The following is a 12,528-nucleotide window of genomic DNA, read 5'->3' on the forward strand; positions in this document are numbered from 1 at the left end:
ATAGACTCTCCGGAACCGAAAATGCCATCCCAGAGCTCCAGCCAAACTAAAAATCAGCTGGCCAGCATGTACATGTATGTTGGAGCTGAGCTAGGGCAACGGCTCACATGCCAGCAGATATAGCTCTGCATGCCACCTGTGGCACCCATGCCATAGGTTCACCATCACTGCTTTAGACTCTTAAAAAAGGTGAGGAGGGCGGGGGCAGTACGAATCTCCAGGGGCAGCTGATTCCAGAAGGCCGGGGCCCCCACAGAGAAGGCCCTTTCCCTAGGTCCCGTCAAGTGTTTGTGTTTTTTTCCTTGCCTTATTTTCCCCCCCCTCCCAAGAATAGGGGCTCTATGAGGCAAAAATGCCATTTTAAAGTGCTAATAATAAAAAGTTGATTTTACCTTTTTATACCTTGTAGCACTCATATTTTATTCCCATACTTAGAACATCTCAAAAGCATGCCAAAGATAGTGGGAACTTATATTTAAAAGCTGTCTTTAATGCTTGTGTAGATAGTAAGGAAAAATACCCAGGATCCCAGTTTTTTGCATTAGTTGTTAAAATTGCATTTTAACATTGTGCACTATTTATGTGCAGTATATAGAGTTTTAAATAAGAAAACAAGAAAATGTTAAAATCATTCATTATACCGTGGTGTTCCTTTTTTAGGCTTATTTTATCACTAGGAGTGGAGGATGAGTCGTGGGAGATTTTTTTGGATATTGATATAAATGTTTGCTAAACTTTTTAAAAGTTTTTTCTTATTTTTAGGGTTAATTTATTTATTGCTGAAACATACTGTTGATCGCCACAACCTCTATTATGCATACCTTCCTACCAAACTAGAGAAGCCGATCCATATCGCAGCTGTGACTCAGGCGTTAGCAGCTCCCATCCTCTGCCTTTTCTGGCTGTTTTTCTTCTCATTTTTAAGATTAGGTAAGTATCTCTGGTTCTCCTAAAAAGAATGCAGTCATTGCAGCAGATGTTACATTATGTATTGCGGGTCTTCTGTTAATCCACTGATATACATTTGGATAACAGCAGAGGAATACAGTATCCTAAAATGTAGAGATACAGGAGTAACCAAAAATGTAGTTTCAGAGGTGGGCTGCTATTTAGATTTAGAATTAAGATTTAATTGGATTTGTATGCCACCCCTCTCCAGGGACTCAGGGCAGCTCACAGCGTATACAAAAACCAGAAAACAATAGTAAACAATCCAAATAATAATACATTTAAAAACAATTCTTTTTAAAAAAATTCTAATTTTAAAAGCTATCATTACCATTCATTCAACAATCATATTAAAAACATTCATTGGTCAGGGAGGAAGATCTAAAAACTCCAGGCCTGGTGGCAAAGATGAGTTTTTAAACTCTTTCAGAAGGCAAGGAGGATGGGGGCAGTGCGATTCTCCGGGGGGAGCTGATTCCAGAGCGCCCCCCCCCCCAGAGAAGGCTCTTCCCCTAGGTCCCACCAGCCGGCATTGTTTGGTCAACGGGACCCTAAGGAGACCAACTCTGTGGGACCTCACCAGATGCTGGGATTCGTGCGGCAGATGATGGTCCTGGAGATAGTCTGGTCCTAATAGGGGAAACAATCTGGTGTTACTTGGGGGAAAGATCAGAAGCAATGTGAGAAAATATTATTTTACTAAAAGAGTAGTAGATGCTTGGAAGAAACTTCCAGCAGACGTGGTTGGTAAATCCACAGTAACTGAATTTAAACATGCCTGGGATAAACATATATCCATCCTAAGATAAAATACAGAAAATAGTATAAGGACAAACCAGATGGACCATGAGGTCTTTTTCTGCTGTCAGTCTTCTATGTTTCTATAATGCTGCTCTGTGACTGTAATTTTAAAAAATACTATTACCTACCTCATAGTGAACTTTTATGCCTTCAATGGATGAAACTAAAGGCAAATACACAGCTATTTGCATTATTGAGTTTCAAGTCCGATGTATTTATCTGTTAATCCATTCAAATAGTGGCTACTAGCATTTACTGTTTTCACTCCCCTCTGTCACTGCTACAACAGTGGTGGGATTCGAAAGTTTTGACTACTGGTTCTGTGGGCGTGGCTTGATGGTAATGGCATGGCTTGGTGGGCGTGGCAGGGGAAGGTTACTGCAAAATCCCCATTTCTTCCCAATCAGCTGGGACTTGGGGGGCAGAGAATAGATGAGGGTGGGGCCAGTCAGAAGTGGTATTTACTGGTTCTCTGAACTACTCAAAATTTCCGGTACTGGTTCTTCAGAACTGGTCAAACCTGCTGAATCTACCACTGCCTAGTCCAGGGATGGCAAACCTTTTTTCCCTCGGGTGCCAAAAGTGCACGCACCCGCAGTATGCGGAGTGCCCACACCCATAATTCAATGCCTGGGGAGGATGAAAACAGCTTCCCCCCCCCCCCCCCCGGGAGGCCCTCTGGAAGCTGGAAATGGCCTGTTTCTCAACTTCTGGTGGGTCCAGTAGGCTCGTGTTTCGCCCTCCCCAGGCTCCAAAGACTTCCCTGGAGCTGGGAGAGGGTAAAAACACCCTCCCCATCCCACTGAGAGGCTTTCTGGAAGCCCAAAACGCCCTCCCAGAGCCTCGGTGTGAGCCAAGAATCAGCTAGCCGGCACATTATTATTATTATTATTATTATTATTATTATTATTATTATTATTATTATTATTATTATTATTATTTTATTTATTTATTATTTATTTATTATTTATTTATTATTTATTTATTATTTATTTATTATTTATTTATTTATTTGTATGCCGTCCCTTTCCGTAGACTCGGGGCGGCTCACAACAAAATTATTATTATTATTATTATTATTATTATTATTATTATTATTATTATTAATTAGATTTTTATGCCGCCCCTCTCCGCAGACTCGGGGCGGCTCACAACAGTGACAAAGACAATATATACTGACAAATCTAATAATTAAAATCTAAGATAACAATTATACATTTAAAAATCTAAAAGCAAGGAACCCCAATATAAAAAACATACATACAGTCATATCATGCACTAGGACTACATAGGCAGGGGGAGATGTCTCAGTTCCCCCATGCTTGATGACAGAGGTGGGTTTTAAGGAGTTTATGAAAGGCAAGGAGGGTGGGGGCAATTCTAATCTCTGGGGGGAGTTGGTTCCAGAGGGCCGGGGCCGCCACAGAGAAGGCTCTTCCCCTGGGCCCCGCCAAATGACATTGTTTTGCTGACGGGACCCGGAGAAGGCCCACTCTTTGGGACCTAACTGGTCGCTGGAATTCGTGTGGCAGAAGGCGGTCTCGTTGATACATGCATGTTGGAGCTGAGCTAGGGCAAGAGCTTGTGTGCCAGCAGATATGGCTCCGCATGCCACCTGTGCCACCTGTGCCATAGGTTCACCATCACTGGCCTAGTCTATCACATATTTAAGTTTAAGTTGACAGATTTTTTTCTCTTTCTTTCTTTTAGGATTTCGTGCACCTACAACAGTACTTACGTTCTTAGTTATGTGCATAACAATAGTTGTTTGCGTAGCATATACCTGTTTTAGTTTGTTCTGGTATCTGACCCCCATGCAATACAAGGTAAATGTATCAAAACTTCATTTAATTTTAAAATTTTGCATATTAACATAAAAACAAATGATCATTAAAGAAAAGCTGTTTCTACATGTCGATAAATATAATAGTTATTTGTAGAATTTTAAATATTTACATTGTGCACATATTCTGGAAATTATTTCAATGTAACTTTCTTTCATTGATATTTATAGGAAGAAAAATATCTGTCCAGAGATAAAGAAAATAAAGTTGATGTTGCAAAATCTTCTGTAAGTATCAGATAAATATTATTACATGGAAAAATACAAATTCTAAGAAAGGGCTTGCCTCTATGGCAGAGTTCTGAAGTTCTGTGTTTTGATTTTTGACCTGTTGACAAAACATTTCTTTGCAGAAGAAAGAAATGTGGCAACATATGTGATGTTCAATTTTGGTAATATTTTATTTTGGTTGGTTGGTTGGTTGGTTGGTTGGATTCCTAATCCTAATCTCTGGGGGGAGCTGGTTCCAGAGGGTTGGAGCCACCACAGAGAAGGCTCTTCCCCTGGGTCCCGCCAGACGACATTGTTTAGTCGACGGGACCCGGAGAAGGCCAACTCTGTGGGACCTAACCAGTCGCTGGGATTCGTGCGGCAGAAGGCAGTCCCGGAGATATTCTGGTCTGGTGCCATGAAGGGCTTTATAGGTCATAACCAATACTTTGAATTGTGACCGGAAACTGATCGGCAACCAATGCAAACTGCGGAGTGTTGGAGTAATATGGGCATACTTAGAGCAGCCCATGATTGCTCTCGCAGCTGCATTCTGCACGATCTGAAGTTTCCGAACATTTTTCAAAGGTAACCCCATGTGGAGAGCATTACAATAGTCGAGCCTCGAGGTGATGAGGGCATGAGTGACTGTATTAATTTTCCCTTTTCAACTTTTCCAATGAGCATCAATCTGTCCTGCTTCTCCCCGTATCACTCTTAGGATCACTGAAGCTATGAGTTTTCCCACCATATCAAGTTGGTAACTTCATGAAATGGACAAGAATAGGAACAGGACTTAAATATATTTGGCTTTAGATCTGTGAGACATAAATGTACATTTAGCCTGTAGACTTGGAGTAATGAAATTTAGATGTTTGTTTTATTCCTATACAAAATGCTTGGAAGTAAAGTATGGAGTGAGTTAAGATTAAAATCTTAGGCAATTTAGAATTATAATTGCCTTGTTATTTAATTATGTGTAAACCTCTTACCATTCCAGATCTATGTTCCTCGTGTCCTGCAGAGTGTTTCTAACGAAAGGAGCCGTTTTTTTGCTGCAGCTCAGAGATCCTATGGAGCTATATCAAGAGCCACAATGGGGGAAGATGTTATCTGTGTCTCTTACGCTGAGGAATCAAATGTCAGAGATATGTGAAAAATCTTGGTATCATGAACTAACACAAGATGGCACACTTTCAAAAGAGGAGATTTCACAAATGGATTCCTGTGTGGCAGTGCAATCTCTTTAAGAAGTAAGACCTCTTCATGTAGAGGACCAGAATTTATGAAGCTACATTCAGGGATTTTCACAAAGATATTATCTTGGGAGTAGGTAATTTTTTTATAGGAAATGACTTTTGCGGTGCTTTGCACACTGAATAAGAATGCTTAGAAAACAAATTTGAGCATATTTACTTATTTGCCTTTATAGAAATATTTATGGGCAAGTGACAGAGCACTGGTTGCTAAACACTTGAAGGTTTATGTCTGAAGGAACATCTGTTTTTATTAAATGTAGAAAAAAACAGGTAAATATAAGCTGGAGAGTATTCTGATTTTCTTTTAGTAATCCCATAACTGATCAAATCAGAAGTATTTTCTCCCTTGTAAAAGGATTTTTCTATAAAAAGTAGAGAAACCTAAAGGACTTGGGGATGACAGACTATATGTGGCAGAGGACTGTTATTTATGGGACTGCTTAAATTAATTTTCTAGTCACAGTTTTAAGGGCCTCACACAAAAGAAGCTAACGTGTCAAATAATAAAGGATATAAACATTTTATTATTTTTAAACTCTAAGGTTTATTTTTTTAAGAATCTTAAAAATCTGCTAAAGCATCACAAATACGTTACACTGCTTTTGAATTATGAGGTAGATAAAATTTTTGAAAGAAGTAATGTTAAATTTAAATGTAATTAAGCAATCACTTTCAATAAAACATTGGATTCAAATGCACATATACCACTGTTTTTTTCTCAATTTTGACACTACCTGTTGTAAAATATTGCCAAAATGTACATTGTTGAGATCGACAGCAATGATCCCTCAATTTTCTTAGTACTAATATGGCAATTCTATATTGTTGCTTTCTTTCAGGATGTTGGAAGTGAGGGGCACTTTTAATTTTGTAAGCTACCTGGAGTCACCATTTGTGAGCTGGGCAGTGATGTAAATATGTTTAATAAAAAATAAAATTTATACTGAACAAAGAATTAACAGCATAGTGCAATTTATTTAGTATTTTTATATTGATTTGTTAATAAATAAATTTGTTATTTATGCGTGCTGTCCATCTCATCGTAAGTTTACTCTGGGTGGCTAACAACAATAAAACAGGAAAAAATGATAAAAAGTGTAACCATAACAACAAGGCATAAAACAATCAAAGAATGGAAGTATACTGCTCAAAAAAATAAACGGAACACTCAGAGGACACATCCCAGATCTGAATGAATGAAATATTCTCATTGAATACTTTGTTCTGTACAAAGTTGAATGTGCACAACAGCATGTGAAATTGATTGCCAATCAGTGTTGCTTCCTAAGTGGACAGTTTGATTTCACAGAAGTTTGATTTACTTTGAGTTATATTGTGTTGTTTAAGTGTTCCCTTTATTTTTTTTGAGCAGTGTACAGTCAAAGGAAATTAAAAAAATAGGGAGATGGAGAGCTGGACCCACAGGAGGGAAGGCCAGCTAATGAGTCCAGTAGTCATTTATTTATTTATTCATTTGATTTTTATGCCGCCCTTCTCCTTAGACTCAGGGCAGCTTACAACATGTTAGCTATAGCATTTTTTAACAGAACAAGGATATTGCCCCCACGATCTGGGTCCTCATTTTACCCACCTTGGATGGATGGAAGGCTGAGTCAACCTTGAGCCGGTGATGAGATTTGAACCACTGAACTACAGATCTACAGTCAGCTTCAGTGGCCTGCAGTACATTTTTATGAACATTTCCCATTCTCTTTTATGGTCATCTAAGTTACTGATCCTCCCAAAATCCTGTGATAACAGAGTTCATGGACTCTATGTGAACAAGGGGTTCTATTCTTAAATTTTCCAATTGGCTTGATTGAATGACTACTGTTCTGAGCATTAGAGCGAAGGAAAAATTCTCCCTCTCCTGTCTTTCCACACTAAGCTATATTTTATACATGCAGATAACAGTTTTCCCCTAGCCTTTTTATTCCAAAAATAGGAATCTCAACATTCTAGATTTTTTTTTTTGGTAGGGAAGGGATTTAACCTCCTTGCTTTACTATGGTTATCATTTTTTGCATTTTATATCAATACCTTTCAAAGAATTTAACAGTGACATCCACAGGAATTCAATGGCAGCAGTACAGTGTAGTGTTGCACAAAACTTTGGTACACATGTGTTCTGCCGGCGTGTTTCAACCGCCCGTAATTACAGGATAATTAGTCCAGGAAGACAAACACCACACGATAAAAGGAAAACCCAAAAGTTTTTATAAACAGAAAAACAGAAACAGCTCCCTTTTTAAATGTCAAAGGGATTTTCTGGTACACACAAGGCACAGGTTAAATGCAGTCCAATTGCTCACCCAATAACTGGGAAATAGAGTCCAATTCTAAAGTCCAGAGAGTCCACACACACAATCCTGAACAGCAAAAACCACGATCTTGATGAAACAATGAATCAGATAAACTGCCATGAGGCTAAACCAGCACGCTGTTCTTTTTATCTGTAGCACTAATTACAGCAGCCCCACCCAACCACAGGTGGCCTCATTTTCTCTTGTAGTAATCCTTCAGTTGTTGTCTCCTATGCATCACTCTACGCATGCGTGGATGTGTCATTAATTCTTGTTCAGAATCCAAGGATGATACAGATGATTGATCTCCTCCTGGGCTGTCTGCCAAACTCCCCTCTTCCCTATCACTCACGCTTCCTTGGTCAGAGGAGGCTTCGTCGGCAGATTCCATCAGGAGCAAAACAGGCCTGCGGCATGTGGATGTCTCCCCCACCTCCACCTCCACATTCCTTGGGGCAGGAGCTGGGCCAGAGCTAACCACAACAACATGGAAAAGGGATGAGTCTTTGCTCACACTGCTACAACCATATCCTTGCTTATTTTGGCATCCCCTCCCTCCCCCAAAGGATAATTCTAGAGCTGCTTTCCACTTTCCTACGTTCATAAGCAGGGTCATTTTTTAATGCCCTAATCAGGAAAGACTTAATGAACTCAATCTGTATAGTCTGGAGGAAAGACGGGAAAGGGGGACATGATTGAAACATTTAAATATGTTAAAGGGTTAAATAAGGTTCAGGAGGGAAGTGTTTTTAATAGGAAAGTGAACACAAGAACAAGGGGAAACAATCTGGTGTTACTTGGGGGAAAGATCAGAAGCAACGTGAGAAAATATTTTACTAAAAGAGTATTAGATGTTTGGAACAAACTTTCAGCAGACGTTGGTAAATCCACAGTAACTGAATTTAAACATGCCTGGAATAAACATCCATTCTTCCTAAGATAAAATACAGGAAATAGTATAAGGGCAGATTAGATGGACCATGAGGTCTTTTTCCGCCATCAGTCTTCCATGTTTCAATGTTTCTAAGGCAGTGATGGTGAACCTATGGCACGGGTGCTGCAGGTGGAACGTGGAGCCATATCTGTTGACATGTTAGCTTTTGCCCTAGCTCAACTCCAACATGCATGTGTGTGTCAATCAGCTGGTTTTTGGCTTGCATAGAGGCTCTGGGAGGGTGTTTTAGGCTTCTAGAGAGCCTCCGGGAGGGTGGGGAGGGTAAAATGCCCAAAGGGAAGCCTTTGGAGTCTGGGGAGGGTGCAATACGAGCCTACTGGCCCCCACAGATGTTGGGAAATAGGGCGTTTCTGGTCTCCAGAGGGCCTCCGGGGAAGGGAAAGCTGTTTTCAACTTCCCAGGCATTGAATTATGGGTGTGGACACTCATGCATGTGCGATAGCCAGTGATGGGCTACCAAAATTTTTACTACCACACTGTGGGCATGGCTTATGCATTTTGTTTCAACATCTTTCAGTGCAAATTGGGCGCTCTGGGGTAGAGCTCCAAATTTTACTACCTGAATTGCGTTCCTGACCGTTCCCGTAGGAGCCCATCACTGGCGATAGCGCACACGCATGGTCTTTCAGCACCCATATGAAAAAAGGTTCGTCATCTCTGTAAGATTATACCTTTTTTTCCTTTTTATTCATTTTTATTTGTTTGTTTGTTTGTTTGTTTGTTTGTTGATTGATTGATTGATTGATTGATTGATTGGATTTGTATGCCGCCCCTCTCCGGAGACTCGGGGCGGCTAACAGCAATAATAAGGCAGCGTACAATAATAATCCAATACTAAAAATGATTAAAAACCCATTAATATAAAAACCAAATATACATACAGACATACCATGCATAAAATTGTAAAGGCCTAGGGGGAAAGAGTATCTCAATTCCCCCATGCCTGGCGGCAGAGGTAGGTTTTAAGTAGCTTACGAAAGGCAAGGAGGGTGGGGGCAATTCTAATTTCTGGTGGCAGTTGGTTCCAGAGGGCTGGGGCCGCCACAGAGAAGGCTCTTCCCCTGGGTCCCGCCAAGCGGCATTGTTTGGTTGACGGGACCTGGAGAAGACCCACTCTGTGGGACCTAACTGGTCGCTGGGATTCGTGCAGCAGAAGGCGGTCCCTGAGATTTTAAGTTTGTATTAGTCTATGCCTTGGTAATTGTAATTTCTAATACAATTGCTATTAATTTTTTTCAAAGGTTCCTCTTTCATGTTCATTGTAGATGCTTTCATATGTCTCCATAATATAAACTGCAATTTATCACTGGTAATTTCTACTCCAAATGTTGGGGAGTCTTGTGAAGTTAAATCTTTTAAAACATTATTTGATAAATAAGATGGATTGCAATCCTTTTTTAAAAAAACAAACAAGTAGTACACAATTGGCTAGAAGGCATGTTTCATATTTTGTAACAGCTGCCCCGCAACTGCTTTGAATAGAATGGGCCAACTGCAAAGAAGTAAATCTGAGATAGCAAATAACCTGAAGGCCAACTGCCCTGAAAACTCTATTCTAATTTTGATACATCAAAAGTATCCATCTTTGTGTAATTATTCTACTTATTTCAGACATGTCAAGTAGCTGCTGCAGAGGACAATCTCAGATCGGTCTGTGTTGGATGCAAAGTTCTCCAGGGGCAAATGCAGCCCTCCCAATTTCTTTCACACAGACTTAGCAATAGAGCTGGGCCTCATTTCCACCCAGGCTGTAAAGAGATCTCTTTGGAAGCATCTGAATGTAGGCCAGCTGTCTTTCAACAGCCTATACAGAGCCATTATGATGGAATGGTGATGTGAAGGTATATGCAAGGATGCGTGAATGTCAATAAATGAGCTGCTAATGTGTAAAAAAAACCCCTCCTGTTTAGTTTATCTTTGTTTCTAAGTTGTCTCAAATATGAATGGACTCATCTGTACCATGAATAATGCCAACTAATTCAGTTGGACTTGATGTCACTTGATGTCAAAGACTGCTGTGGCTCTTTTAAGCACCTTTTAGTTCCAACTGATCAGGGATATCTTCAGGGAGGGAATTTTAAAATGGCAGTCACAACCACCCTGTTTCCCCGAAAATAAGACGTACCCCGAAAGTAAGGCATGTCAGAGGTTTTGCAGAATTTGCTAATATAAGGCACCCCCCGAAAATAAGGCGTAGTCAAGTTTACATATGGTACGGTGGAAAAACATACGGTACCATTCAAAGCTGTTCATAGCAGTACCGTAATAATGTGGCGTCCCCTGCTGGCCCCTATCCATCGCTTTGTACCGTCCAGTACAGCAGACACAGTCTGCTGCTGTCACACCGCCATTACAGCCTCCACTACAGTACTTAGACTGTAGTTCCTCTGGTGGCCGGAAGCTGCAATAGCAGGAGTATACTGTTGTACCATATAAGTGCCGTCGTTTGTGTGTGTGGGTGCCATACTGACAGGTACTGTATGGTACACTTTCTTTGGGGGTGTCAGCTTTTCTGCCTGTGAATTTGTCTTATTTGAGAAATATAAGGCACCCCCCGAAAATAAGACATAGCACAACTTTTGGAGCAAAAATTAATAAAACACAGTGTCTTATTTTCGGGGAAACACACACCCTTTATTAACCATACATTACAAGTTAAAGAGATGAGGCTTTAATTGCAGTATCTGGCATCATGCCTATTTTTTTTTTACTTCCCTATGGATATCTCTGCAAGTGATTATGGAAAATGCTATTTTTAGAGCAAGGCTATGATTTCTGAAGAATACAGTATGCATACAGCTGTTTTTCTAACAGAATATTTGATCAAATTACAATTTCCTGTTTCAGAAAAATGATGTCTTCCAATTCACTAATATATACAATTAAATCCTCCATTTTAATAATTTCTATATTATAAAACCCATTTATTTGGACACAAAGCTGATAAAGTAGTTTCTCTCTCTATAAATCCCTATGAAACAATTTCTGGAGCCATGTTAGTTAAATAGTCCCAATTCTGATCTGGGAGAAACTGAACTCTACTTATTAGTCGGGGCTATTGGCTGAATAACCACCACTGCCGCGTATACTCTGTTTTTAGTTTAACATTGGTTATATGCCCAGTGTGGGATGGTAACAAGAAGCATTCCACATGAGGAGTAGAAGAAAGCATGATCTGTTTATGAGAAAGGTTTTTTCCACCATGTATCAATTTTGGATACTGTGAAGCATGTCCTTGAAAGAATCACTGCAGAATTTACAGAAAATGTGACTCAATTAAACATAACTCCACATGCCCCAAATTACATTCTGTTTTTGCCACCTTGGCCTCACATATAAAAAGGGAACTCCGCCACTTCTTCCTTCCTATGGGACTTGCTTAAAGCAAAACTCATTACGGGCTGGAATTACGAACAGCCTGGAGTTTGATTAGTCTTGAAAAGATCAAAGATGATTTTGTCACTCATCTTGTGCTCTGGCTCCTTGCATTTTCACTTCTAATTTTTCAAAGGCTGAGTTGTGGTCCTGCCGGGGCTCCATTTTGGTCTTTAAGCATTAAACCAGTTTTACAGAAAGTACAAGAGTCAACCAGAAAGTAATGCACCACTTTTTTTTTTCTCAGCCAGTAATGGTACAAATGCGAAACTTTAGATATACATTATTTGAATTGTCAAGAGTGCATGTGTGAATTTTGCGTTTCTTCAGACAAATAGCGTAGCTGCAGTAATGTTTCGAAATGGTGTCTGTAAGTGATGTATGTTACAAGTAGAGTGTCGTCATTGAATTTCTCACTATGGAGAAAGAAACTGTTGGGAATATTCACAAATGTTCGTGTAGAGGTTATGGAGAATCTGCAGTCCACAGAAGTACGCTTAATCGCTGAGCACAGAGGGTGTGGCCATTAAATGTGACTCACACAGTGCACAAGTTGCTTCGTGGTCAGAACAAGGAGTGATACCGACAGGGCATACACACCCTTGGGTCTCCCTGGAGGAAGGCCATAGAACGGGATGGAGATTACCTGGAAAAATAGGGAGTGTAGAAGAAACATTCTTTCTTGTGTGTAAGTTTCATTGTGTTCGATAAATAATTGTTGAAGATAAAAAAATGTAGTGTACAGTATTACTTTCTGGGTGACCCTCGTAATTTAAGTAAAAGAGGAAACAGGACTGAGCTTTTTGACCTTATAATTTGTTTCTTCATACTGTG

The 12,528-nt window shown here is 39.9% G+C and overlaps 1 protein-coding gene across 4 annotated transcripts in view; it reads left to right on the top strand.

Moving 5' to 3' along the window:
* The window catches only part of TMEM63A (transmembrane protein 63A), a 44,203-nt gene extending 38,190 nt beyond the window's left edge, over positions 1–6,013 (top strand). For all 4 annotated transcript variants that reach the window (XM_070734329.1, XM_070734328.1, XM_070734325.1 and 1 more), the window contains exons 20-23: positions 763–930; positions 3,460–3,575; positions 3,764–3,820; positions 4,803–6,013. In XM_070734329.1, coding sequence (XP_070590430.1) covers positions 763–930; positions 3,460–3,575; positions 3,764–3,820; positions 4,803–4,958 — 497 coding nt within the window. In that variant the 3' untranslated portion in view covers positions 4,959–6,013. The remainder of the gene's footprint in view (positions 1–762; positions 931–3,459; positions 3,576–3,763; positions 3,821–4,802) is intronic.
* The last annotated feature ends 6,515 nt before the right edge of the window (positions 6,014–12,528 follow it).

The sequence above is a fragment of the Erythrolamprus reginae genome, chromosome 1 (genome assembly GCF_031021105.1).
Source record: "Erythrolamprus reginae isolate rEryReg1 chromosome 1, rEryReg1.hap1, whole genome shotgun sequence".
In the NCBI taxonomy this organism is placed as follows: domain Eukaryota; kingdom Metazoa; phylum Chordata; class Lepidosauria; order Squamata; family Dipsadidae; genus Erythrolamprus; species Erythrolamprus reginae.